This window comes from Momordica charantia (assembly GCF_013281855.1).
Source record: "Momordica charantia cultivar OHB3-1 chromosome 11 unlocalized genomic scaffold, Mcharantia_2.0 BLBB01000011.1, whole genome shotgun sequence".
In the NCBI taxonomy this organism is placed as follows: Eukaryota; Viridiplantae; Streptophyta; class Magnoliopsida; order Cucurbitales; family Cucurbitaceae; genus Momordica; species Momordica charantia.
This window is the reverse complement of record NW_028275159.1, coordinates 4137124-4161997: the sequence shown is the minus strand read 5'-3', so window position 1 is coordinate 4161997 and position 24874 is coordinate 4137124. Positions and strand designations below refer to the sequence as shown.

Here is a 24874-nt window from a genome sequence, read left to right as displayed (position 1 = left end):
GAAGCTGCAAAATGGACGACGAGACGATGAGAGAGAAAGTGACAAGGCCGTGATTCAACGTCTGGTTTTGGACACAGAAACCAAAAAAAAAAAAAGAAAAAAAAAAGATAATAATAAAAACAGTACCTTTTTTCCATTTCTTCTTTCGCACCTGAAAAACAAAAAGAAAGAAAAACAGAGAACTCAAAATCAAAATTTGGGTTCTTTGGTTGGGTTCTGTTTGGAAGGTGAGAAAAGAAAAGAAAAGAAAAGAAAAAGAAGAAGAAGAAGAAGAATGTGGTTACCAAAATCGAGCCTAGAAAGAAAGGAGAAATTGAATGTGAATGGATTGGTGGCAGTGGCAATTGACAAAGACAAAGGAAGCCAAGGCGCTCTCAAATGGGCAATTGATCATTTGCTTCAAAAAGGACAGACTCTTTTCCTCATCCATGTCAAACCAAGATCCTCTTCTAACTCTTCCCAAAGTACCCCTCTCTCTCTCTCCAAATTTATTTTTTTATTATTAAATGAACCCGAGGTCGGAATTCAATCTAAAGCAATTTGGTGACATTCATGTTTTCTGTTTCTGGTTTCTAATCTTTTAAAAGATAATAGGGTTCTTGGAGCCAACAAGACAAAAACATAAACTTTTATTAAATGTAAAGAGACAATGTTCCTTCTCATTGTTGAGGAGCTAAGTATTTTTGGTTCTGAAACTGTTATTGAGTACTTATCTAAAACAATAAAATTTGAGTTTTTATTTCTAGTTCTCATTCGTTTCTTGTTTCTAATCTTTTAAAAGATATCAACATTCTGAAATTGTTATCTAGTTTTCATTTAAAACAACAAGTTATGAGTTTCTATTTAGGGAAAGAAAACATTATTTGATCATCTTCTACCTTTGATATGACATGGATATGAATATATTTTTTTACTTAAATAATTTCTTTTATTTTTTACTTTTTGGGTGCAGAGCCGAATTATAAATCTGACGCTGATGCTAACATCAAAGAACTATTCCTCCCTTTTCGTTGCTTTTGTACCCGAAAGGATGTAAGTTTTTTTTTTCCCTCCAAATTTTTGGTTTTGATATAAATTAAATTATGTGTGTGTTTTTTGTTAGATACAATGCAAAGATATTGTGTTGGAAGATGTAGATGTAGCCAAGGCCTTAATCGAATATGTGGCTAATACAACCATAGAGAATATTGTTGTTGGTGCTTCAGCAAAAACTGGCTTCCTAAGGCATGTTCTCCCTCTCTCTTTATTCATATCCATATGCATTTCTTTAAGGTCAACAAATTCAAAAGAAAATCTATCCAATCCAATCCACGGTTGAGTTGAGTTCGAAAAGTTCCAATTTTTATTAATTTTAACCTACGTATTTTCAAAAAGTATATTTCCATTCATGTATTTTAAAAAGGCGTCTATTTTGATTTATTTTAATTCATTTTCATCTCATTTATTTCCATCATAATTGTTGGGTTTGCAAGGAGAGTGCAAATAAAGTCCTATATTGATTAGGATTAGGAAATGAAATGATGGATTGATTTGAACTACAACGGAAATGAATAATAGTATTTAAATCAAAATTTTATTAATTTGGAATGATTTGAATTAATGGGGGGGGGCAGGTTCAAGGCAACTGATGTTCCAGGGAATGTAGTAAAAGGGGCACCAGATTTTTGCAATGTGTTCGTCATTTCTAAAGGGAAAATCCAATCCATGCGTTCGGCGTCTCGGCCTGCTCCGACGATAAGTCCTCTCAGAGGTCAATTAGCGCAACAATGCAGCGCCAAATCTGATGCAACCGAATTCCATTCTGCAACTGGAACTGCTGCAAGAGGTAATTTCTATTTCTATTTCTATTTCTATTTCAAACCAAATTTCTCTGTTTCTCTGATCTTCAATTTTCTCTCCAGTTTCCATCGAAAAGCCACCCGTTGGCCTTGATTTTCCCTCTAAACCACCGCAGGACGAGCTCGATTTCATGAAGTCAGTATTCCCTCTTTAACTTTACGTAATTCTTCAGATATGGATTATGATGTTGTACAAGTTTCAGTTTGTTGTTGCGAAACTGCTAGTTTACCCAAAAGAGGAACAAAAATATTGTTGAAGAAGCAGAAAATAGTGGTGTTGTTCTCTTTAGTTTGGTAGGCTAGGGTAGATTGATGAGCAAAAAATGTTGTTGGAAGCATTGTTCTTCTTGTACATGTTTCTGTTTGTTAGTTTGGTAAACTTGGCTAGATTGATGAGCAAAATGTTGTTGGAATGGAAGCAGGTCGCCATTCACCAGGAAAGGATACAATTACAAGGCATCGTATGGAGACTTGTCGATGCATGATTCGGATATATCGTTTGTTAGCTCGGGAAGGCCGAGTATTGATCGCATATTTCCTTCACTTTATGACAATCAAGATGTAGGGAGAGTTACCCCACGGATGTCGAGCAGTACAGATCTTGACTTGACTCACAGCTTCGAGTCGCTGCATATGGGACGGATGTCGCTCGATATGAGCTGTCCCTCCGAGTTCTCTTCCATCTCGCAAGATAGTGACAGACTCTCAATCTCATCACAGGCTATGGTAAGTTTTTTAGTCACTTTTGTAATTGTTTTGTAGTGAACTCTCCATTCAGTATTGTATCTCTTTTTCTAATGATGCAGGAAGATGTTGAGGCCGAGATGCGGCGGCTGAAGCTTGAACTGAAGCAGACCATGGAAATGTACAGTACAGCCTGCAAGGAAGCGCTTACAGCAAAACAAAAGGTAACTAATCGATTGGTTAACGTGGTATGTTGATTGTCTTCGATGGCTGCAGCACAATATATAATATGGTTTCCTTTCCAATGCAGGCAGTTGAGCTACAGCGCTGGAAATTAGAAGAAGAGCGGAGATTAGAAGAGGCGAGATTAGCCGGGGAAGCTGCATTGGCACTAGCAGAACAGGAGAAGGCGAAGTCGAAAGCAGCCATCGAAGCTGCTGAAGCAGCTAGGAGGATTGCGGAATTGGAAGCACAGAAGAGAATGAAGGCTGAAATGAGAGCACTAAAAGAAGCTGAAGAGAAGAAAAAGGCAGTTGATGCATTGTCACAAAATGATATCAGGTATAGAAAGTATACGATCGAGGAGATCGAAGCGGCAACGGAGTTCTTTTCCGAATCCCGCAAGATCGGAGAAGGAGGTTATGGGCCTGTATATAAGTGTGATCTCGATCATACTCCTGTTGCGATTAAGGTTCTACGTCCTGATGCAACTCAAGGACGGTCACAGTTTAAACAAGAGGTAAGCGATCGAGCAGTTTAAAGAAGAGAAGAGAAGCCTTCAATTAATGAATTAATTTGTTCTAACTTAAAGAAAACCATTGAACAATCACAGGTAGAAGTTCTTAGCTGCATTCGGCATCCGAACATGGTTCTCCTCCTTGGAGCTTGCCCTGAGTATGGCTGCTTGGTGTATGAGTTCATGGCGAATGGTAGCTTAGAGGACCGACTTGCGCGACGAGGAAACACGCCTCCTCTTTCATGGCAGCTGAGGTTTAAAATTGCAGCTGAAATTGGAACGGCATTGTTGTTCCTACACCAGACAAAGCCAGAGCCTCTTGTGCACCGCGATCTCAAACCCGCCAACATCTTGCTTGACCGTAACTTCGTGAGCAAGATCAGTGATGTTGGCTTGGCCAGGCTTGTACCTCCATCAGTTGCCGATAACGTAACGCAATATCGAATGACATCAACTGCTGGAACATTTTGCTACATCGACCCCGAGTATCAACAGACGGGTATGCTCGGTGTGAAATCTGACATATACTCCCTAGGTATCATGTTTCTCCAACTGATAACTTCCAGGCCCCCAATGGGTTTGACTCACCATGTCGAAAGAGCTATTGAGAAGGGGACGTTCGCGAGTATTCTCGATCCAACCGTCTCCGATTGGCCTGTCGAAGAAGCTCTGTCTTTCGCCAAGATGTCACTCAAGTGTGCTGAGTTAAGACGTAAAGATAGGCCCGATCTCGGGAAGGCCATCCTGCCAGAGCTTAACAGGTTGAGAACCATTGCAGAAGACACAATGCATCCAACACTGATGGGAGGAGACACAAGTCCCTCCCGTAGCCACAGCCAAGTTTCTCTACAGTTGGTAAGTTCAAAAATGACCAAAATTTTAGGTTCTAATCAGTCAAAAGAAACCATTTCTACTCTTTAATCCTGAGCACGTATTGGATAATAACTATTTTTAACACATCGATCGTTTTATTGCAGGGGTCAATGACTTCGTCCCATCAATCATTCTATAGCTCGAAAAATCATTCTGTTACTTGATCGATGGAAAAATTCTGAGAAACAAGAGTTGTTTGAGCACGTAAATTATTCATCTCGACTGGCATGTTTGATTCAAAAAAAGTATTTGGTAGCCCAAGAAGATCTTATTTGATTCAAACAAGAATATGTAATGGTTAGGAGAATAATAATGAATCACTTTTTCAGAAGAGGAATGTAAAAGTTTTGCCTCAGCTTATCCTCAGACGATGATCGCCATTGATTTGTAGGATGTTGGCTGTGCTGAAGGGCAGAAAATTGACGATATTTATTTGTTCATCTTTTGCTTCAGTGATGTACAAATTCTCTTCTTTATTTTTTTTTATTTTATTTTTGCCATTCTTTTGTAACTCATTTGATTATGTATCATAGGGGCTAGTGGTGTTTGTAAATCCATTTGTTCACATTTTCTCTGTTCTTTGATAAAAAATTTTAAGTTGATGAGGTTGAAAAATGCTAGATTATCCTCACTTTTCTATATAATCATTGAAAGATTATTAATAACTTAACAAGGATCAAGTTGATGTATGGTCGAATGGATCTTCTTACATGAATAGGATACAGACCAAATATAAAATAAATAAAATGGGGGAAAACAAACCTAAAGAAAAGCTAATAAATTAATTTACAATAAAGTTATGATTTGTATAAAAATCCTTCCTAATAATTAATATTGGTAACAAAAATGAAGAAATAATAAGCCAAACCTTAGGCCTCAACAGCTTGGTTCCTCCACCTTAGGCTTGCTTTTAGGCCGCCCGCACCTTCTAACATCATTACTTGATAGAAGCTCCAACGCTTTCTCTAAGGTTATACCATTCGGCTTCAAATTCTGTCACAATAATACAACTTTTCAAATAATTGGAATTATTATTTTGGCGTGTAATAAACAGCAAGCCTCTGGTTGTTAGAACAGTAACAACGTTCAATTTCCACGTTATTCCATATATTATCGCCTTTCTCAAAGAATGTCAATCTCATCTAATCGCTAGTCTCTAATCTAGGATATTAAATTTCTATTGACATGTCGGTATTTTTATGTCCATGAGTTCGACATTGACATTGACATAAAAAAAGCGACAAAATACAAAAACTTGTGAGATGGTTATTTGTTAATTTAAATATTTTGTACGGATTTTCTTTTAATATAATTCTTTTGGAAATATCCACCAATATTGATATTTTATCGATATTTCCATCAACATTTCTATAAAATTGAGACATAGGCATCGAAAACCTTGCTTTAATCTCTCTCTCATGTTGAGCATAGCTCAACGGTCAAGGCATCTTGCTCTTTCCCTAGGGTTCAAAGGTTCAATTATTCCTCCTCACATCTTTTATACTCAAAAAATAAAAGAAAAAATCTCCCCCTCATCGGTCCCTCTCTACAACTCAAATCTCTCTCCCCCGTATATAAATAAAGGCCCAGTGACTCAACCCAAGTCGGGTTCAACATACCATCAGGCATCAACCTAACCCGACCCACATCGTGAAATCCTCATTTTCCAGTTGACCATTATTTTGTTATTAAGAGGAAACATAGTTATTTGCAAGCAAAAATGGCCAAGCAGATCGATAACAAAGTAGAAAATGGGAAGGAAAAGAAAAAAGACCTTCGGAATAGTAGCTATCGTGCGCCGATGTCTAACTGAGAATCCAGCTTTTGCTATCTTTATTATCACTGGTTGACCATCCTTTGGATGGTTTCCCTGTCAAGAAGATAATATTTAAACAAAAATGAAAAGTTTATCGAATAAAAATATATAACAGAAACCATCTTCCAAAGAAAGTGAATATACCAAAGTAATCGGGTAGCGTAATAGTTCAAGGGCATCCTCGAGAGTAATAGAGTCCACGTGCTTTATCTAAAAAGCAAAGGGCCACACATAAATCAAAATTCATAGGAATTCAAAGAGTTAACGGCAGAGACTTTTATGATGTTGACAAAATCACTGCTTCCAAGAATTGATAAACTCTGCCATTAAAACAGGCGGGAAAGATAAAATAGCCCTTTTTTTGTGATTCTCATATGAATTTGAAGGAACTAGGCCAATGCAATAGCAACGAATTCTTGTGTAGAAATATCTTTAGAGGTATGTCAGCTATGCCTTAGGGATTCTATAGGAATACAATAATCTTGTATAAATTGTTTTTCTCTGACTTTTTGTCCTCCTTAAACCACAATTCTTCATTCTAGACATATTTGATAGAATTTCATTCTGTATCTGACGTGTCTAAATCTAAAAACTTAAACATATAAGTAAAAAGATTAGAAAAGGTAAGATTATGATACATTCGTGGATATAACAACAGAGGTCTTTAAAATTAAAATTTTTAAAAGAAATGGTAAATTCAGTTTCTATTTTAAAACAAAGATAATTAACGGAGAAAAAAATGAATTTTAAAATAAATTTCCTCAAGTCAATAAAAATTGCATGAAGTTAAACCATGATCAAACACGAGTACATCAGATTGCATGTTTTACATATATCAGTGTAAAGTCTTTTATATATCTGCGTCAAGAGAAAATAAAACCGTACCTGAGATACAGAGGCTCTTTTGGGCAAGTACCCTTTCCTGTCCTCACCAAGTTGTACGTAAAACCCATATGGACCACTCTTCAAAAGAATCTGAAAGGAAACATTATTTATTATCATTAACAAAATCATATAAAATGCAACAAAATTGTCGTAAAGGAGTCAGCTTCATATGCTTATAAAACTTTAAGCAGTAGAGGCAACCTTTTCATTGGAAACTGGATGAAGACCGAGCAATTTTGGCTCCTCTACACTGTTGTTATTTTGAGGAGTAACTTCTTCATCCTCACCATATAATGTTTTTGCAATGTACCTGACCGAAACAAGAAAGTTAAGTACTATTCCGTTTGTTGAGAATAAATACATGACTTGGTTGAAGGACAGGGGCAAGGAACTAATTTTCAACTTGATGCCTGAATGGTAGAGGGAAGTTACAACTACGTTATTCTGTTTCATACTCACTTGCATTTTGGGTGTTGATCACAACCTATGAAATAGCCCGCACCAAACCGACTAACTTTGAAAATCAGAGTGCCCTCCAGACAACTGAAAGCAAAATAACTAGAAGTTAGCAGAATGCTTTACAAGAGAATCCTATTAAACTTACAGAGAAATAGAGTTTCATGAAAGCTCTCCAAGTGGCAGAATTTGACATTTAACTAAGTCCCTATTTTATAATGATTATAATTATAATTTTCTGTTTTCTAAAAAAGTAGTTTAGTCCACTCACAATTGCTTTGTTTCATTTTTTATCTCTCCAAAAACACTTTTTGCATTCTTAGCTAAACTGTTTTCTTCCCATTTTTGTAGGAAACAGAGATTTCACTAGATCAAAGAAATACACCTAAGAAATGGAGAGGGAAGCCAACCCCTCAACGAAGTTTGGTTAAAAAGGCCCTCCAATAGCTAGGATCTCAAAAATATTCTTAAAAAGTAAGTTCTGTTCATCATGATTTTACAATACAGTTGGGGGGTGTAATGGGAAAGCGTTTGGGTAGGGTTTTTTTTTTCTTCCTTATCTCCTTCCTTCCTTTGTTGAACTATTTTCCCAGTAAACTTATCACTTCGCCCATGAAAAGTTATGTTTCCATTCTTTTTTCTAAAAAAAAAGCTCTAATAAATAAAAAAATCATAGAAGAATAGATGTTAATTTAGGTTATGATATGCTAACTTCAGTTGAACTTGTTCGAGACTTTCTGTTGTTCAATGTCTGGCAAGTGGCAATCATCTCGAATTATAATCAGCCCACATTGACCAAACGATTCTCAAGAAAAGTTCAATACTCTGGTAGCCCGAAATTCTCTGATGATTTGAGTGGCTGTTTAGCTTGCTTTTATATTTTTCAATACAAGACATTGATTCCTATGAAGAAAGCAAGCAAAATATTTTGCTTTATATGTGCATCAAGGTCTTACGTTCCAATTCTTTACAGTGGAATGAAGTAATGTATTTCTCCTGTTTTAAAAACTTCCTGGTTTCCCATTCGTAAGTTACATGAGCTGAATGAAGAGAAACTTTTTACTTCAACAAAATGGACAATTTTCATTACATTCATGTGACGTTTGAATGTAACTAATGTGTTGTTTTCAAAGACATAAAAACTTGGTGATCAAATGGATGAAAAATAGCCAAAACGCATACCTTGGACATGTTCTGCAATTATCAGGAAGAAAAGAAAATAAGAAATCCCCAAATTTCTTCTCCAACATCTTTTCCACCTGAAATATTAGACAGCCAATGTATAACAACTGTTTTCTTCTTATTATTATTACTTTTTTTTTTGGTGGGGGCCTTTTGAACCCTATGGTACGGTACCACCTCTTATACAAAAAACACTTTTTACCTGATGAATATGAACACTGTTAGCAAGTTCACAATATGAGCTGAATCGAGTCCAATAATCTCTTAGGAGGCCTTTCCATTCAGTTAAACCAGCAGAGACGTTATCAAGCTGAAGCAAGAGAGTACGATCATGTAAAAAATCACTATTACCAAAAGAACAGGAGAAAGGGGTGGTTTATTTAGCATATCGTTCTAAAACTTATAATAGTATATTTGTTAATTTTTTAGATTTCCCATAATGGTAATGAGATATTCCGTTACTTGAATATTGGGTTACCTTTGTAAACATGTCAAGGATACCAATATACAAACGGCAAACTACTACATTTTATGCACAACGCAGAATGTGTGTGATCATGATTCCGTATGTGGTTGTAGTAGATAAAAAGCCTTCAATAACAATTCAACTCACCTCAGTTTCCATGTCAGCAGTAAAACTATAATCTGTGACCTCAGAAAAATGGTGACAAAGAAATGCCGACACCTTAAATCACAATAATAAAAGAGAAGAGTAAGAATTAAAATAGGCTCATTGAAATTTGCACATTACAAAATCAGTTTGAGATAAAATGACACATTACAGTATAGGGACATAATCTAAATAAATAACACTATAACTAGGGGAACCAATAAAAATAACATACTTGAGAGGAAGACTCAGAAAGAGAGATTGAATAATAGTATTAATGAAGAAAATACCCATGTATATGTTTAAATCAATGATTTGAATTTACAAATATAGATACAAGTATTTTGATGTTTATTAGTATTTCAAGAACAGATATATACACAACAAAAACTTTGTATAAAGGAATAAAAGTACTATAAATTTTTGTACTAAACTATAAATAGATTTCCTCAAAAAAAAAAAAAAACTATAAAGAGATTAAGTGGATTTTGCTTAACTTTAAAGAAATAATTTGAAAATTAATTGGAGTCTAGAGATAGATCTATATTTCCTTTTTCTCCTTTTGCTGGGTGGTTTTCTATATGTCCTTGTCATATTCTTTCATTTTTTTCAATGACAACTCAATTTCTCATAATATACACACACACCATTTCTTTTTTAAGGAAACATACTTTTTATTGATAAAATAAATTATAAAGAAAGAAATAGATACAAGGTATACCTTAAAATTAAAGAGAAAGATACATCATACAATGATAAACATAAAGAAAGAAATTGATAACAGGAAAAAAAAAAAAAAAAAAAAGAGTTACAAGCACAGCATAAGCCCACAAAACAAAGGAAAATAAGATGGTCAGAATATCACATTGTAAGCAAATTGCAAGAAATTTGTAAGACAAGAAATAAAATTTTGAACTTTTGGAGAATGGAAAATTCAAGGTGATTAAAAGTTACAAGCATACCATACGCCCACGAAACTCTGGATGTAGAACACGACTTTTCACTGACACATAGTTTCTGTCCTGATAGTAAAATAAATCAAATAATTAAATGCAAGTAAATGATATCATTTTGTAAGTGTAGACAAAATGATAAATAACTTCAAAAGGTATGTCAGAATCAATTCGTGTCGTACATTACAAGTATCATGCTTAGTGTTTAAAAAAAAGAGAGGGAGAGATGGAAAAAGAAAAATTTCATTCCAATTCCACTTCTAGAATGAGTGCATATAAGGTTTATCATGCAAGGTAAAAAAAAAAAAATATATTTGAGAAATGATATGAAATTAAGTACAAAAGGTGCAAAACAACCCATTCTAGGGTGTTACAAAAAAGCTCTCCAATTGGATAACGATGTGGAGATGCTATAGTTATGAAAAAGTGGTACATTTATACCATGAGACAACCATGAAAGTTAGTGACTCGAAAACTCGTTCAAAGGGGAGTTCCTTGACATGGAAGATCCTATGATCCCTTTCCATTCAAATGGACCAAAACAACCCTCAAACCAAAATCACCCAAAGAATCTTTTTTCCCTCATCCAAAGAATCTTTTTTCCCTTTTCAAAAAAGTGACCCGCTAGAGTGTCAAGACAACCAATGTACCAACTACCAAGTCCTTTGTTTGGGAAATTGAACATGTGTTATGGATTGGTTTGTAGTGCCAAGTTTTTAGGAATAATTGCGAAAAGTTTAGGCATTTAGATGAAAAATCCTGATCCTACCTGCAGTTCTAGACTAGTTTTATTCAATAGGAAGGTAGGGGCTATGAGGATCTAGAGGCTGTATGTTTGAATGTCTTTCAAATATAGCTAAAATCATGAACCCAACACATAGTTCAAAGCCAAAACAAGTTAATCTTAATACAGCTTTACATTCACTTCAACGTGGAAACAAGTCCTTTTTTTTGTACAAGACTGGAAAAGAGTATACATTCAGTCTTAAAGATACATTAGCAAAAATTATATTATATGATCCCCATAGAAGTAACAAAAGATATTTAACAGCACGAAACTGGTTATCTACTCAGAACCCGATTATGACATTCACAACACTTCAAGTTTTGAGCTATTACTCAACATGATAGGATGCAATCGTCCATCATATTTATGAAGCTTCATACTACAGAACAATAAATAAAGACACAAATTTCGAATTCATCCTCTGCAATGATCACAAGTAACCTGTAAAACTTTTAATGTGGTTGCATATGTGGAAGGTCTCCCAATCCCTAGCTCCTCCATCCTCTTAACCTGCAGTATCCGGTTCCAGTGAAATAAGAGAACTTCCAAAAAAAACTAGAAAAGACTGACGCAAAAATGTCCCTTTCACTTTACATTATGGGGCGCATATGCACATGACTTGAGGGACCCAATAGATATTAAGTCTAATCAGGTTATAACCTACCAAATAGCCCACAAATTCTCTCATATATCTGGTAGAGCAGAAGAGAAAAAATCTACGTATTTAAGAACAATTAAAAGTACTTAATTTTTTGTGTTACATCACCCAACTAATCTCTTTCCAAATTAAATTTCCATATATTGATGAGGCGCAAAAATTTTCTATACATAGGTTTCATTTAGTAAACAGACTGGAAAAAGGGAATTTGCTGCTCCCAGGTTGTCTCTATACTAATATTTGGGCCAGTTATGAATAATTTAAGGCTCTTGAACTCATCTTCAGTCAAATATTATAGTTTTAGGACAAGGAAAATGAAGTATATGTAAGCATGAGAAAAATGCACGCATTTAGATAAAGAAATGTTATAGAGCCATTATAAGAAAATGACAGATTGAAAATGAAACATGGACTATACACTATTCTCCTGCATTTTACAGAAACCAATATTTTTTCCATGAAGGATAGATTTTTTTAAGAAAATGTGTAAGCTCTTGAATCTCAATGAGAAATGGTGACACTAATAATATTTTCCAAGTGTTCAGCTATTTATAGGCTCAAAAATTTGGGTCTAATAGCTAGCAGCAGTTTAGACTCACCAATGTTCCCTCAGAATAGCGAGGTGGGGGCTGGGTAAAATGTTGCTTGAGTTCAACTGCAGACAGAGACAATTGATCCCCTGGCTAAAACTAACTGGTTAATAAAAATAAATATCCGCACCATCTGTACTACTACAGTCACCATGGAAAAATGATATTCAAGGACAAATTGTGAGAATGAAAAAAATGAGAGGGATTAAATAAGAAGAAACTTTACTCAATTTTTATGGAAATTACATGCCAACCAGCAGTAGGAAAAGAATCTAATGCAAAGAACTTTTATGTTTCAGCAAAAGATACATACATAAGCCTTACAACATAAATTTTTTCAACGAAATAAAAATAGGTTGCTGTTGTAGATATTAACAAATAACCAAATAGCCAACCAAAATCAATAATATAAAACCTTTTACCTGTAATGCATTAAGAATTCTAAACAGTTCCTCACGCCCATTCTCTTCATGGTCTTTTTGTCTGACAGCATCAGCTTCTGGGTCCTGACAAATTATTAGATCTTTACATTTTTTTTATAAGAAACAAAAAGATTGTATTCAAAATCAATGAGAGCCGACAAAAAGACAGAGACAAGAGGCAGAGGGTAGAGGGAACCCTCCCCTAGAGAACTATGCAATCACTGAATTCCAACTCTGAAGGATCGAAAAGAAACCGTAGTTACAAAAAATTTTCTTGTGGGTAGATGCCCACCAAGAAGCTGTATGCTTAATATTCACACAAAAAGACTCAAAATGGGTCTCTTTGTTCTCAAAAAGTCTATTGTTCCTTTCCTTCCAAAGAAGCCAAAGAAGAGCCCTTGCAGCACAATTCTAAAGGATATAGGCTTTTCCTTTGAGCGCGGAGCCACCAAAGCTTTCAGCAATGAAATCATCCACTTTCTTAGGTAAACAAAGAGCAAAGTCTAGGAGAGAAAAGCTACGTAGTTCCAAGCCCGAGTAGCAAAAGAAAAAGAACATTAGATCTTTACATTTCAAAACTACCCGACCCCATAAAGGTCAAATATTAAGGTAAGAAACATGTATTTAAGGAGAAATGATGAGCAAACATGAGGACAGAAAAGATGTCCTCCCAGAGCAAAAGCCCCTTGGAACTTACAAAAAGTAGGATCAATTGGCATGAATAGTTGGTAAATAATTTTAAAAATATTTAGAAAGCAAACTCCAAGGGAAGCTACAACACAAGGTTTAGACAGTTAGAACTCAAAACAGAAATCAATGAGAAAAATTCGAAGCATTCTTTATGTGCAAGTAAACAAAATAGTCAACCTCTCTCCAAAAGAACACTTAGCATGACACTATCATACCTCAAAAACTTCTTGGAATCCACGAAATTGAACTCTTGAGCATGTAGATCGGAAAATGATGGACTCATTTGCAAGTCCACTGTCGATTTGAATCTGGTAACACAACAAAGAATTTTGGTAAATTCACAACTGAAATTGAAGGTAACTTCAATTTAAAAATAAAAGAGAAGGAAAGAAATGCGGATCTAGTTATTGGAATTCCTTTAGAAAAAGAAATTTTGTAGTCATATTCACCTGGAAAAGACACCCAGAAATTAATGCTTTTTTTAACAAAAAAAAAAAGAACTTTTCATTCATATTTTCTTTTTGATAAGATACAGTAAATATTTCATTGATATGATGAAATATATTTTTCGTTGTTATTTGAAAAGTTATAGAACCTGTCTTGATCCCACTCTAAGCCACAATAACGTCAGTTTTAGGTCAGGGTAACTCTTGACCTCAGTATCTCTACCAGACATTTTTGCACTTGTTAAAAATGCCTCATATTTTTGCTAGCCCTTTCACTTGGGATATGGTTTGATACTTTTTATCAGCTCATTTGCCTCTTCTGTATCATAGCTTTCAGAACCAGTAGATAACTTGTTTGTCATATATATATTCTTTTTTAAAAGGCGCCCATGTTAGTATCTTCTTTATAAGAAAAACTAAGAACCTCTTATCCAAAAAAAAAAAAAATACAAACCAATTGGAATAAAGAATATTAGTTTTACTAAACAGTCCTCATGTTCCTGTGATAAAATTTATCATTTGAAATTGACAAAGAGAAATGTTGAATAAGATAATAGAATTAAAAAAGTGGAACATGCATTCTGACCTGTTCAGTGATTGAAGGTTCCATTTGGCATGCCATAGTTCGGAGCCAAATAAGAGAGTATAGTTTGTGTGAATCTTCATCAAGTGTCCCTACTAGCATTGCTGGAAGTGAATACAAAGAAATAAGAACAAAAATTGGTTATAAAGTTTTTCACTGAAATGGAAAGGCTGGAAGAAATAATCTTAGAAGTGAACTAAGTTGGAGTGGATTACTAGGAGAAAACAACTCAAATATATTCACTAATCAAGCATCATTTAACCAGGCTCAGAAAATTGTGTTTTTACATGGTAATTGTTGCACATCAGTGGGTCTGATTGCTTCATGAGCCTCTTGAGCATTCTTGACCTTCTTAAAATATTTGCGTGCACTTTCTGATACAAAATTCTGCCCATATCTGCAAACAGCAAGTTTTTGAAGAATAAGAAAATTGAAGCACTAAAACCCTTTTAGGGTGAAGTAAAAAAGGTTGCACCTAGAAAAATTGAAACAAAAACATTTTCCTAAGTGAAGGGCTACTACAGCTTTAAGTAAATCATTTGCCTTAAAAGCTTGTCACAAGAAAGTGCTTAGTGAGTTTCACGAAAGAGGGATTAAAGACAAGACTTTTTAGGCATTGGGGAGCCCAAGCATCCCAAAAAGTCGTCAAAGTGGAATTTTGAACTTTCACCTCTGTATAATCAAGGAGCGAATGTCCTTAACAGCTTCATCAGATATCTGAAATAGAAAATGGTTCAAGTTACAAAGGTTACACAAGATGCACCAATAATTTTCGAAAATAAAAGAATAGGGACAAAAAAGTTGATGCAGAACATCATCCTTAAGAACGTTCTAGGGAAGCCTGACACAACTATGAGCCAGAGCAACTAATAGGCCAAAACAGACTACTGTTAACAAGATAGAGTAACAGAGATAGCAGGGAGGTGTAGTTCAAGGCAAAAAAGGTTTTACATGTAGCCCATCTGTTCTTGGATAAGTTATTAAGCCAGCTGCCTTGCCATCAGCCAACTGAATTCCCTCATAAAGTTTCTGTGCAAGCTGCATAGAAAGTTATATAAGTTGTAGGAGCATACAAAAAACTACACCCCTAACGTTCTAAGTTGCAAGCAATAAAGGAAAGAAAAGAAAACTGGGGCTCAAAGTCTTAAATCACATATGAAACCACTTATATTCATACTGCATTTGAGTAGATCCTAACCTTCTACACACAAATTCGCACAAAAAAATTGAAAGCAAAAGGAATCTACCAGTCAATGATTCAGAACGTGATTTAAGGTCAAACTATTTTTTATGATATAAAATTGTAGTGGGAAAAGGTAAAATAAAATGGAAATTTAACCTGCCATAATAGGCAGTGTTTTCTTTTTATTTGATAGAAAATGAAAAATAGATACAAAAAACGGAGGGCGTACAAAAACATCCCCACAAAAGGGAACCCCTAAAGAAACGGGCTCCAATCCAAAAGAATGAGACCTAACTGATAATTACAAAAGATCTTAAAGACCGAACCCCATAGGAAGTGTTAAATCTAATAGGCAGTGTTTACTGAGCAAGAATGGGCTTTAGATATAAATCAGAATAAAATGTTTGAAGAAAAGTAATTATCTTATGTTATGGGGAACTGCATGATGAGGGGAATCAAAATTACCATGTACCTTCATTGTATAAGTTGCAGGAAAATTATATTTATTAGCTGCATCTTGCTGAAGCGTTGATGTTATATATGGCATAGGAGGGTTTCTACGCACTTTATTCTTTTTAGTGCTGAGTACTTGAAAAGTTACTGATTTCAGGGCTGTTTCTATATTCGTTGCCTCTGTGTTGGAGCTAATTGAAAACTGATTTAACTTCTTAGAGTCAAAATGGGTCAAATGTGCAGGGATTGGAAATTCTTCCACTGAAGAACGGGGATCTTTTTGGTTCAAATCAATGTCGACAGTCCAATACTCTTGTGGCTGGAATTCATCAATTTCCATTTCTCTGTCACATATTAGGGCCAGCGCAGCAGATTGAACTCGCCCAGCTGATTGGCAACCTGGTAATTTCCTCCATAATAATGGTGAAATATTAAATCCAATCAAATAATCTAAGGCACGCCGTGCAAGGTAAGCCTGAACCAAGTTTACATCAATTCCTCTAGGAGATTGCAGAGCACTCTTGATAGAAGCCTCAGTTATTTCATGAAAAACAACCCTTGCTATGCTAATACCTTCGTGTAGAGCATCCTGCTGCTGCAACATCTCAATTATATGCCAAGAAATAGCCTCGCCTTCACGATCAGGATCAGATGCAAGAATAAGGTTCTCTGCTCTGATGAATAAATACAAATCAAGAGAAAATAAAAATTAAACCCGAAGGAATTGGAGGTAAAAGAAAAGAAGGCACATTAAACATCACAAAATAAGTCATAGAGATGGATGACAATTTCAACCATATACAAGAAGCAAATAAAACTTAACTATCATTATTAAGCTGACCAAAAATACGGTTGCATGCAGTGCAGGCCAAGCTAACAACAAAATCCAGGTGCATACCCATTTAAGGAAACTTTTATGCTCTTGAGATGAGTCCAGGCAGCAGATGGAACCTCCCACACCATACTGAAGTCATCATCGGGTCTTACAGATCCTGACCTTGCCGCCAAGTCTCTAACATGGCCATGGCTAGGTATCACCTCGAACATATCTCCAAGATAATTCTGAATAACCTTTGCCTTTGTAACAGATTCCACCACCATAACAGACTTTCCCATTGGGGGATATAGCTGCTTCAGAGTCATTTGTCCCTGAGGTTTTCCCTTTCCATCCACCACAAAGTTTTGCTTATGTGGCAACTTATTAGTATCTTTTTGAGCTTCTCCTTTTCTGGTAGAGTTACCGCTTTTCTTAGTGGATTGTTGTTTTGTTGAAGGAGAACCTTTGGAAGTATCCCCAGATGACTTTTTCTGAAAAACTGCACTGTTAGTTAAAATAATGCAACGGGAGGGGAAAAGGGGATTGAGAACATTCATCAATTACTACTTGCTAACCTTTGGATCTTGTACAAGATTCTGGTCATTGGTGCTACTATCTAAGCTCTTCGATGGACCATCCTTGCTTACGACTCCAACATCTGCAGCATTGGTTGAAGAGATGGCTTCCTTCTTCTTATTGCTTCGAGACTTCTTTTCTTTCAAACCCTTAGATGATTTGCCAATGGATGAAGAAGAATTAGATGAAACTACATCTGCCTCTTTCATAACCCCAACCAACTGTTCACTCGAATTTGTTTCATCAACACTAGTGGAGCCTGAGGTGCCTGAAGCACTAGTTCTCTTTGTCCTGGATGTAGCAACTGGCTTTGCACCCTTCCATTTTTTATTCAATCCTTTAAATGGTAATGAGCTTATTCCATTAGTAACATATGGAACATTTTTATTGTCGCTCTCATTCCGTGCTTCCGTTGAATGAGAAAATAACTTTTTCCCAAAAGCTCTATAATTAAGAAGTTTGGATGAAAAACTGCCATCTAACAGCCGTTGGTTAGAAGCATTTGAAAATGCAACAGAATGAGGAAATCCCAATGTTAAGCGGGAATATAGAGTAAAAGCACAATTTGGCCCATCACATGAAAGATATTGCCCAGCCTTTGCACGTTCAGTCTTGATAGAAAATGTTGCTCCGCCTTTTCTAAAAGTAACCTGAGAACCTCTAGCGTAATTACAAGTAGTAAAAGGTAAAACAGGTATGCATTTGCTAGTATAATTTTGAAGAGTCCTGCTCTGCAACTGCAACACAAACACCAAGTAAAATAACACATTATCACCACAATAAAAATATAAAATTCACTGGGTCACTCCAAAATATTTAGACAAATAACAAAGAATCAGAAGTAATCAAAATCGTCAAATGCCAAAAGTTTGCTTGTTGTTGACAAAAATTCAAGCATACATGGACTTGCAACACTTCATGCGTTTTTCCAAGGGAGACATTATTGATCATTAGTCATTACCAGTTACTTTTTATAAATGTTAATACAGTTCACTTCTAATATTTTACTGCAAGACAGGAGTGTATGAGAGTGAATGTTATAAACTCCAAAGAAAAAAAGAAAAAGTAAAAAAGAAAAAACATGACGAAACTGCAAAGAGAGATCGGTAGAAAACACATTATTACCGCCACAAAAATATAATTCACTAGGCCACTCCAAAACAAATTTGGATAAGGAACAAGTGAGCGCAAGTAACCGAAAATGTAAACTACCAGAAGTCCGCATGGCGTCAAAAAAAAAAAAAAAAAGATCATCGAGCATATGTGAACTTGCAATTCTATGATCGTTTTTCCTCGCGAAGATTTTATTTATCATCATAACTTAAGTTAGCTCCTCTCTGATATTTGCTGCGAGACAAATCTCTAAACAGGAATGCAAAAGCAACAGGCGAAACTACAAAGACAGATTGGAAGAAAACACATTAACGCAATAGAAACATGAATTCAATAGGCCATTCCAAAACATTGAGAAAAATAACAATTTAGCGGAAGTAACCAAAATGTCAAACACCACAACACTCAAGCATGTATGGAAATTCCACTCCTCGAGCATCGTTTCCTAAGGAAGATTTCATTGATCATTACCGATAAGTTTTTACAATTTTCTTGCTGCCAGCCAATCCTCTAAACAGAAACGCAAGAGAATAAATGCAAAAAATAAAAAGAACAGACAAAACTGCAGCGAGTAATTGAAAGAACATGAGAACCTTAGCCATGAAAGGACCAAACCGCGAGGATGGACAAGACGGAGTTGTTGAAAGTAGAGATGAAGATATGGCGTTACTGGAAGTAGTTGCCAAGAACAAGCTCCTCTGAAGCTGGCTCATTGCCTCAACAATATCAATTGACGAGCATCTTCACTTCCGAGCTTCTTCTCCGACCGAACTTTCACTTTGAAGTAAAAAGAGAGACATAGGTTTTGGTTGAGAGGTTTTGAGATTAAGCAAAGCCACTCTCGCGCCACAACGTTAGGGCTATGTCATTTTTTTTTTCTTTTTTCTTTTATTTTCTCTGCAGATTTTTTATTTTACTAATTTTCACAATGAACCCATCCGATTGCGCTCGAGGCTCCCCGATATAGTTCATTTAATACATTTTTGGGCCTGCAAACGTCAGCATACAAAATAGAAAATAGCGAGAAATTACTCGGTCAAAAATCTCAAATAAGATGTCTTAGTCCATGGACTTGGTTGATATCATTCGAACATTCAAATGAGTATAAAAAATATGTTTCATAATTTTTGAACATGTACACATAATATATTAAAATTTGAAAATTGCAAGTTTGATTTTTTTTTTTTCAAGTTTATGCTAATAATGCAACTGCTTAGATATTTGATACCCCGCGCTAATTGAACTATTATAAATAATTTAAGCTGCGTTTAGTTTGTGATTAGAAAATAAAAATTTGAAAATAAGTTATCCAATTTATATTATTTGATTTTAGTGTTTTTAGAAATATGTTTGGTACCCTTTTTGATAATTGAGTTTAATATGTCAATATATTTGTAAATTAGTAGCTATCAATCAAATATTTAGTTTAATCTAAAATAATAAAATTATTTATTTATATTTTTTATTAATTTTATAATATATTATATTTTGCATGTTTTATTTTTAACCAACACAATAAAAGTTTTTAACCTGAAATAATATATTTATATTTTTAATGTAATTATGTATCTTAAAATTTCAAATTCTAAATATGAAAACACTAAAAATGATCGCATAATATGAAACCAGTTTTTAAAAACAAATCTACCAAACTCTACAGATATATATTAATATTAACTTATTAAGTGACTCTGAAAACAACAAACATAATCTAGCCAACCAAGCGGTCTGTATTATTTTATAAAGAACAAAAATTAATAACTTACCTGCAAAAGTAGATTAGTATGATAAAATAAAGGTGAAAAACTAAAAGACATTTATACTTAAAAGTCTTCGTAATGTATTTTGTAAGCATTTATATAAATAGCGTAAAATATATTTCTAATTATTGTAATAAAATTTTAAATTTTACAAAAATAGCATTATCCAAGTATAATATAAAACATCTTTTGAAACTGCATTTATATTGAAACAAAAAGGTTGTGACTCTTTTATCAAAATTCATTGTGGTATGATACTGACAATTGTTGATATTTAAGTTGTGATTTGATAGTTATAAATTATTATTATCAAAATAAGACGCTTATCTTTTAATACGAGGGTGATATGATTTAGGATATGAAGGTGATATGATTTGATATGTTTTGAATTATTTTAGTATTGGTAGTGTTGGTATCCAATTATGACTTTGATATAGGTTTTAAATTCATTGATCTATGTATCTAAATTTATTTGATTTATATATTACTTTATTTAATTGTCGTGATCCTATTATAAATATGTGGGTAGGGTGTATCCAATTTAAGACATTGAATTCAATATAAAACCTTATTTTATATCTATGTATTTTCTCGACATAAAAAGTTTCATAAATTTAGCATATTTACCATTTGTAATTAAAATGTATAGATTTATATATTTTTTTTAACTATGCTATTGGCAATAAAATATAGACTTACAAGAAACAATGCTATAAATAAAACATCGAGGTTTTATCAGTAAATATGTGAAGTTTAATTAAATATCAAAATAGGAAAAAAAAAATAAAGAGAAAATATTACAAATGCGTTTACCGCAGGTTCGGAAAATGATACAAACCACCTAAAAGAAAGTTTTCAATTTAGTTATATGACCCAACAAGAGCGACGATATAAAAAGAATTTTGGAAATAGAAGAGAATAAATGGGGGAGGGAAGGGAAAATGGAAGAGGAATTATTATAATTTTACAGTTATTGAATAAGAAAAATAGAAGAAGAGAAAGAAAATCGAAAAAAAGAGTAACAATAAATAAAAAAAATGAGAAAAGGCATAATAGTTCGAAAAAAAAAATACTTTTACCATTGTAATCTGGAATGATTTTTTTATTTTTTAATTCGAGTTGTTCAAATTAGAATGGACGTAAATTTCGGACGCGTAAATCTCAGCAGCAAGCGATGGCCGAGCTCGCCGGAGCGGCGGTGGAATTGCGAGAAGGAAGAGAGTCAAGGAAGGTAGCACCGAGAAAGTGTGTGAAGCAGCTCGGATTCAGGTCTGAAAGACTACGCTGGTGAGTGTCTGTATGTTATAGCACTTGACAATTTTTAATTTTACCGGTATGGAAGAACTTCCGATTTGTTGCTGAGATTTTTATGACCGAGAGAATGCATCAAACTCCTTTTGCTTCACCATCAACAAGCTTTTGGTGTGCCTGATCGGTCGGATTATAATCAATCTTCGAAATCTTTTAAAGGGCTTTCTGGACCTCTTCCTTCTGATGTTGCTACGGAGTTAAACAATGTCCTTAGTAATCCCACAGGTGCTAATTAAGAATCAATTAGTGGTGTTAAAACTTGGTTCATGCCTCGGTCTTCTTTTGCTCCCATGATATTTTGCATAGATGATTCTGAGAAGCAACTTCATATAATATACTTTTTCAGTGACATTTTTTTAGAGGTACACACCATCGTATGACTGCTTCTATTACTGTTTTTTCAAATTTATGATTGCTCGGTTTAATGCAACTAGCATGCTGCAGAGTTCAGGATTGTGAAATGCATTGATAATCTTCAGGGAACTTCGTTTCCTGCTCACATTTAGTTGTCGAGTTTTTTTTGTTTGTTCTGATAGAAGTTCTACTCAATATGAATTGTGTCGACTAACTAATCTGATAGCAGTACCACAATATAATTATGTGAGATATATGAAAATTTTCCCCCATTAATCTGTCTTCCAAATTTTGCAGCATGATGCAAAGAATCGACATAATTGACCACGACAATGAAGCTCTAGCACTTAGACCAGTTTTAGGTTCACAACCCCTCAAATGAAGGAGGAAAGTCAGTTGAAATTACAAAAGTTTGGTACAGTTCTGGGCGTTCAAGGAGATCTATGATCAGGATACTATTGGTGCACTTGAGGATGAAATAATTAATGGGGTACCAGCTAGGACTTTGCCAGGGCTTCCAAAAGAGCTGCCCGCTTCAATAGATTCGGCTCCTGCTAGGCCACTCTCTCCTGTTTTACAGCTTTTTATGCATTCGCTTCTGTTCTCATTGCAGGTTATTATGCTGAGAAATGATATTTTCTAGTAAAATGGGAAATGATCTTTGTTAAACTTCTTTTTGGCGTGCAGGATTGACACAACATTCAAATAGCCATACCGTGCACCAGTGGCAACCTGACAGGCTAAAGTGCCGTTCCAAGTTTTCCCGATCCAGAACACCTCGATAAGCCTATCACCCTGGGCCAAGCACTGTCAAGATCCATTACACCACAGCAATTTTTACCAAATACAATACCCGCTGCTGCCTGCTTTTGTAAACTCCATGCCTTTGCCAATTTCTGTTCATTAACGCCACCACAGCTTGCTGCTGTGGGTGAAAATTTGCCACCATATCCTTTGTTCCCTCCTGGTATTATTCCTGGAATGGTGAGGAAGATGCATATTGGAAGTGGGGTCCCATACTCTCCCATGAGCCCTCTGGATATTCCAACTATAATTCCTCCATCCAATATATCTCCCTCAGAAGTTCTTGAGAGAGAGTCTAAGTTCTTTAAAGAGATTGGAGAGGTTAATCCCTCGTAAGGACCCATGAGTTCTGATACCAAATTTACTCAAATTTACAATTATGAGCATGAGAGAGAACCGCCAGTATGCAAGGGTGGAGCTTGAGTTCCTCCTCCCAACCTTCTGGTTGATCCAGAGACTGGTGCTTACGCTGACGGGAGTGTAAATCGGGAAGGTTAAGACTTGGAGCAACACTCAATCCAAATGGGAATAGTCAATATGATGATGTTTATACTTCTTATAGGAAGCAAAGAGATTCCACTTACCATTCCTCTATGAGTGTTAGGGCAACAACAAAGTGAAAAAAGAACCGTTGAACTCATTACTAGGAGTGACCATAGTTTGGAACATGTAACATACCAGCCTTTTTCTGTTTACTTCTAAGTTTTGCTGGATTTCGAGAAATTTGACCATTTTTAGGTCATTAGCACTGAACTTGCTCAGTTGAATTGTATATTTAGTTCTAATCTTAAGAATCACTTTCCAGGCGGATAAACACTATGAAATGAGGCTTGCTTTTTTTGACTGATTTCTTTGGTTCATTGAATAGTGAATTTCGTCTTGTGCCCAAATGTTATACAACATTTTACTGACTCAATTATATGGAAATTTCTCCTTGCAGCATATTTCTTTTGGGTACTTCATGGAACTCACAAGGATGTCTTATTTGGCAAAAGCAAATTCAAAGTAACATTTCCTTACCTTACCTTCACTCTCACACATTTGTATCTGTTCATAAATTTCCATTTTTTCTTTTTTTAAGAAACGAGAAGTGTACTAAACCCAAAAAAGAAGCAAACAACCGTGGGTAGAGAAAATCCCCGCCCAAAGAACTACATAAGCAAAGCCTTGCAATTGTTCCTTGTCACATATTTCTTAGGTTCATAGCTAAATTTACGAAAATGTTAGAGAGATATGATGCGAATGTGACATTTTGGTCTAAAATGTTAATCATCTCAGTTTCTCTAGAGCTTTTATTGTCAAATCATACTTCTCTTACTTCTCATAAACAACATTTGTACCGACATTTGTTTTGCGAAGACGAACGTCGACGTCAAATGTCTATTAAATGCTGTTTCAAATATGGAATGTTGATTTTGATGTATCGCAGATTTCAAAAAAGGCAGTGTGAAGATCTTCACAAGTACAAATAGATCATGTAGCCGACAGAAGAATAGTTTGGAAGAAACCTCCAAGTTCACTTTCAATGCCCAAAGTGAATGCCTGTCTACTGAGATTCCAAGCCCATTGCCATTGGACTCTTTCAAGATTTCTATATTGAGCTTTGTAAAGTTCCCTCGGGACAGTCTTATGGGAAAAAGGCTTTCCAATTCCTCACCATTTTTGTTCACTCCAAGGCAAGAATCAGATGGTAACAATTTTCCACTCCATTCTCTGTTCTGCTGTGTATTTTAACCTTTTTCCTGAATCAAATAGGTATTGGACATATCTACTCCCTTATTTGAATTTAAAAAGAAAAATATAATCTTTTTAATGTTTATTTTGATTTTTCTTTTAATACCCCAGAGATGAGATGAGGGTGGATAATATAAAGTTGATGAAATTTTTTTTAGTACACCAAATTGAGCATACAGAGTTTGAACTTTCGACAACAAGGGAAGGCGCGAGGGCTAGAAAAATCAGTGTAAAATGTATATTGCACGTATGTTCTATTAAAATTTTTTTATCCATTTTTGTTATTGTATTATTTTTTTAATATAATAAATTGGAGATATGGGAGTTTGAATATTCAATATCAATAAAAGGATAATGTATAAATTATTGCTAAACTATGCTTATGTTGACATCTTAATTGTTTTATATGATTGTTCTACTACACCATATCAAAATATCACTCGACAATTTTATCATTATGTTATATCAACATTTAAATTAAAGTATGAACTAGCAAGTTCGTATACATCATTAAAACATTTTAAAAATTTCATCATAGCATAATTTAGTAGTTATCGCTA

General features: G+C 34.8%; 2 protein-coding genes and 1 pseudogene across 3 annotated transcripts; 2 read left to right on the top strand and 1 right to left on the bottom strand.

The window, feature by feature from the left end:
* Positions 1–100: 100 nt before the first annotated feature.
* On the top strand, positions 101–4684 carry LOC111014066 (U-box domain-containing protein 51). The gene is made up of 10 exons (XM_022288709.2): positions 101–464; positions 953–1032; positions 1103–1224; positions 1614–1825; positions 1902–1974; positions 2261–2564; positions 2645–2746; positions 2833–3261; positions 3355–4113; positions 4236–4684. The coding sequence occupies exons 1-10, from the start codon at positions 275–277 to the stop codon at positions 4293–4295; spliced, it is 2331 nt and encodes a 776-aa protein (XP_022144401.1). The 5' UTR covers positions 101–274; the 3' UTR covers positions 4296–4684.
* A 62-nt stretch (positions 4685–4746) lies between these two features.
* On the bottom strand, positions 4747–19233 carry LOC111013976 (DNA topoisomerase, type IA, core). The gene is made up of 22 exons (XM_022288594.2): positions 18945–19233; positions 17238–17975; positions 16744–17153; positions 15865–16519; positions 15161–15247; positions 14880–14926; positions 14497–14606; positions 14213–14313; positions 13396–13488; positions 12491–12574; positions 12078–12161; positions 11262–11330; positions 10043–10102; positions 9084–9155; positions 8673–8780; positions 8471–8547; positions 7292–7375; positions 7034–7142; positions 6833–6922; positions 6092–6157; positions 5906–6001; positions 4747–5124 (listed from the first exon to the last, which is right to left on the bottom strand). Exons 1-22 carry the CDS (start codon positions 19062–19064, stop codon positions 5008–5010), a joined length of 3477 nt encoding a protein of 1158 aa, XP_022144286.2. The 5' UTR covers positions 19065–19233; the 3' UTR covers positions 4747–5007.
* Positions 19234–21285: 2052 nt separating this feature from the next.
* Positions 21286–24474, top strand: LOC111011187 (SUPPRESSOR-OF-WHITE-APRICOT/SURP RNA-binding domain containing protein 1-like; annotated as a pseudogene). Its single transcript, XR_015788824.1, has 6 exons — positions 21286–21398; positions 21487–21796; positions 22128–22416; positions 22521–23249; positions 23521–23585; positions 24010–24474. The product of XR_015788824.1 is annotated as an SUPPRESSOR-OF-WHITE-APRICOT/SURP RNA-binding domain containing protein 1-like (transcript).
* Positions 24475–24874: the final 400 nt, after the last annotated feature.

What these genes read in the sequence shown, in the direction of transcription:
- LOC111014066 (XM_022288709.2), top strand. Translation starts at nt 275, where the DNA reads ATGTGGTTACCAAAATCGAGCCTAGAAAGAAAGGAGAAATTGAATGTG. An exon ending in GCAAAAACTGGCTTCCTAAG is followed by an intron (nt 1,225 to 1,613) that starts GCATGTTCTCCC and finishes GGGGGGGGGCAG; the next exon opens with GTTCAAGGCAACTGATGTTC. An exon ending in CAATCTCATCACAGGCTATG is followed by an intron (nt 2,565 to 2,644) that starts GTAAGTTTTTTA and finishes CTAATGATGCAG; the next exon opens with GAAGATGTTGAGGCCGAGAT.
- LOC111013976 (XM_022288594.2), bottom strand. Translation starts at nt 19,064, where the DNA reads ATGAGCCAGCTTCAGAGGAGCTTGTTCTTGGCAACTACTTCCAGTAAC. An exon ending in TGATGTGCAACAATTACCAT is followed by an intron (nt 14,314 to 14,496) that starts GTAAAAACACAA and finishes ATTCACTTCCAG; the next exon opens with CAATGCTAGTAGGGACACTT. An exon ending in AACCTTCAATCACTGAACAG is followed by an intron (nt 13,489 to 14,212) that starts GTCAGAATGCAT and finishes TTGTGTTACCAG; the next exon opens with ATTCAAATCGACAGTGGACT.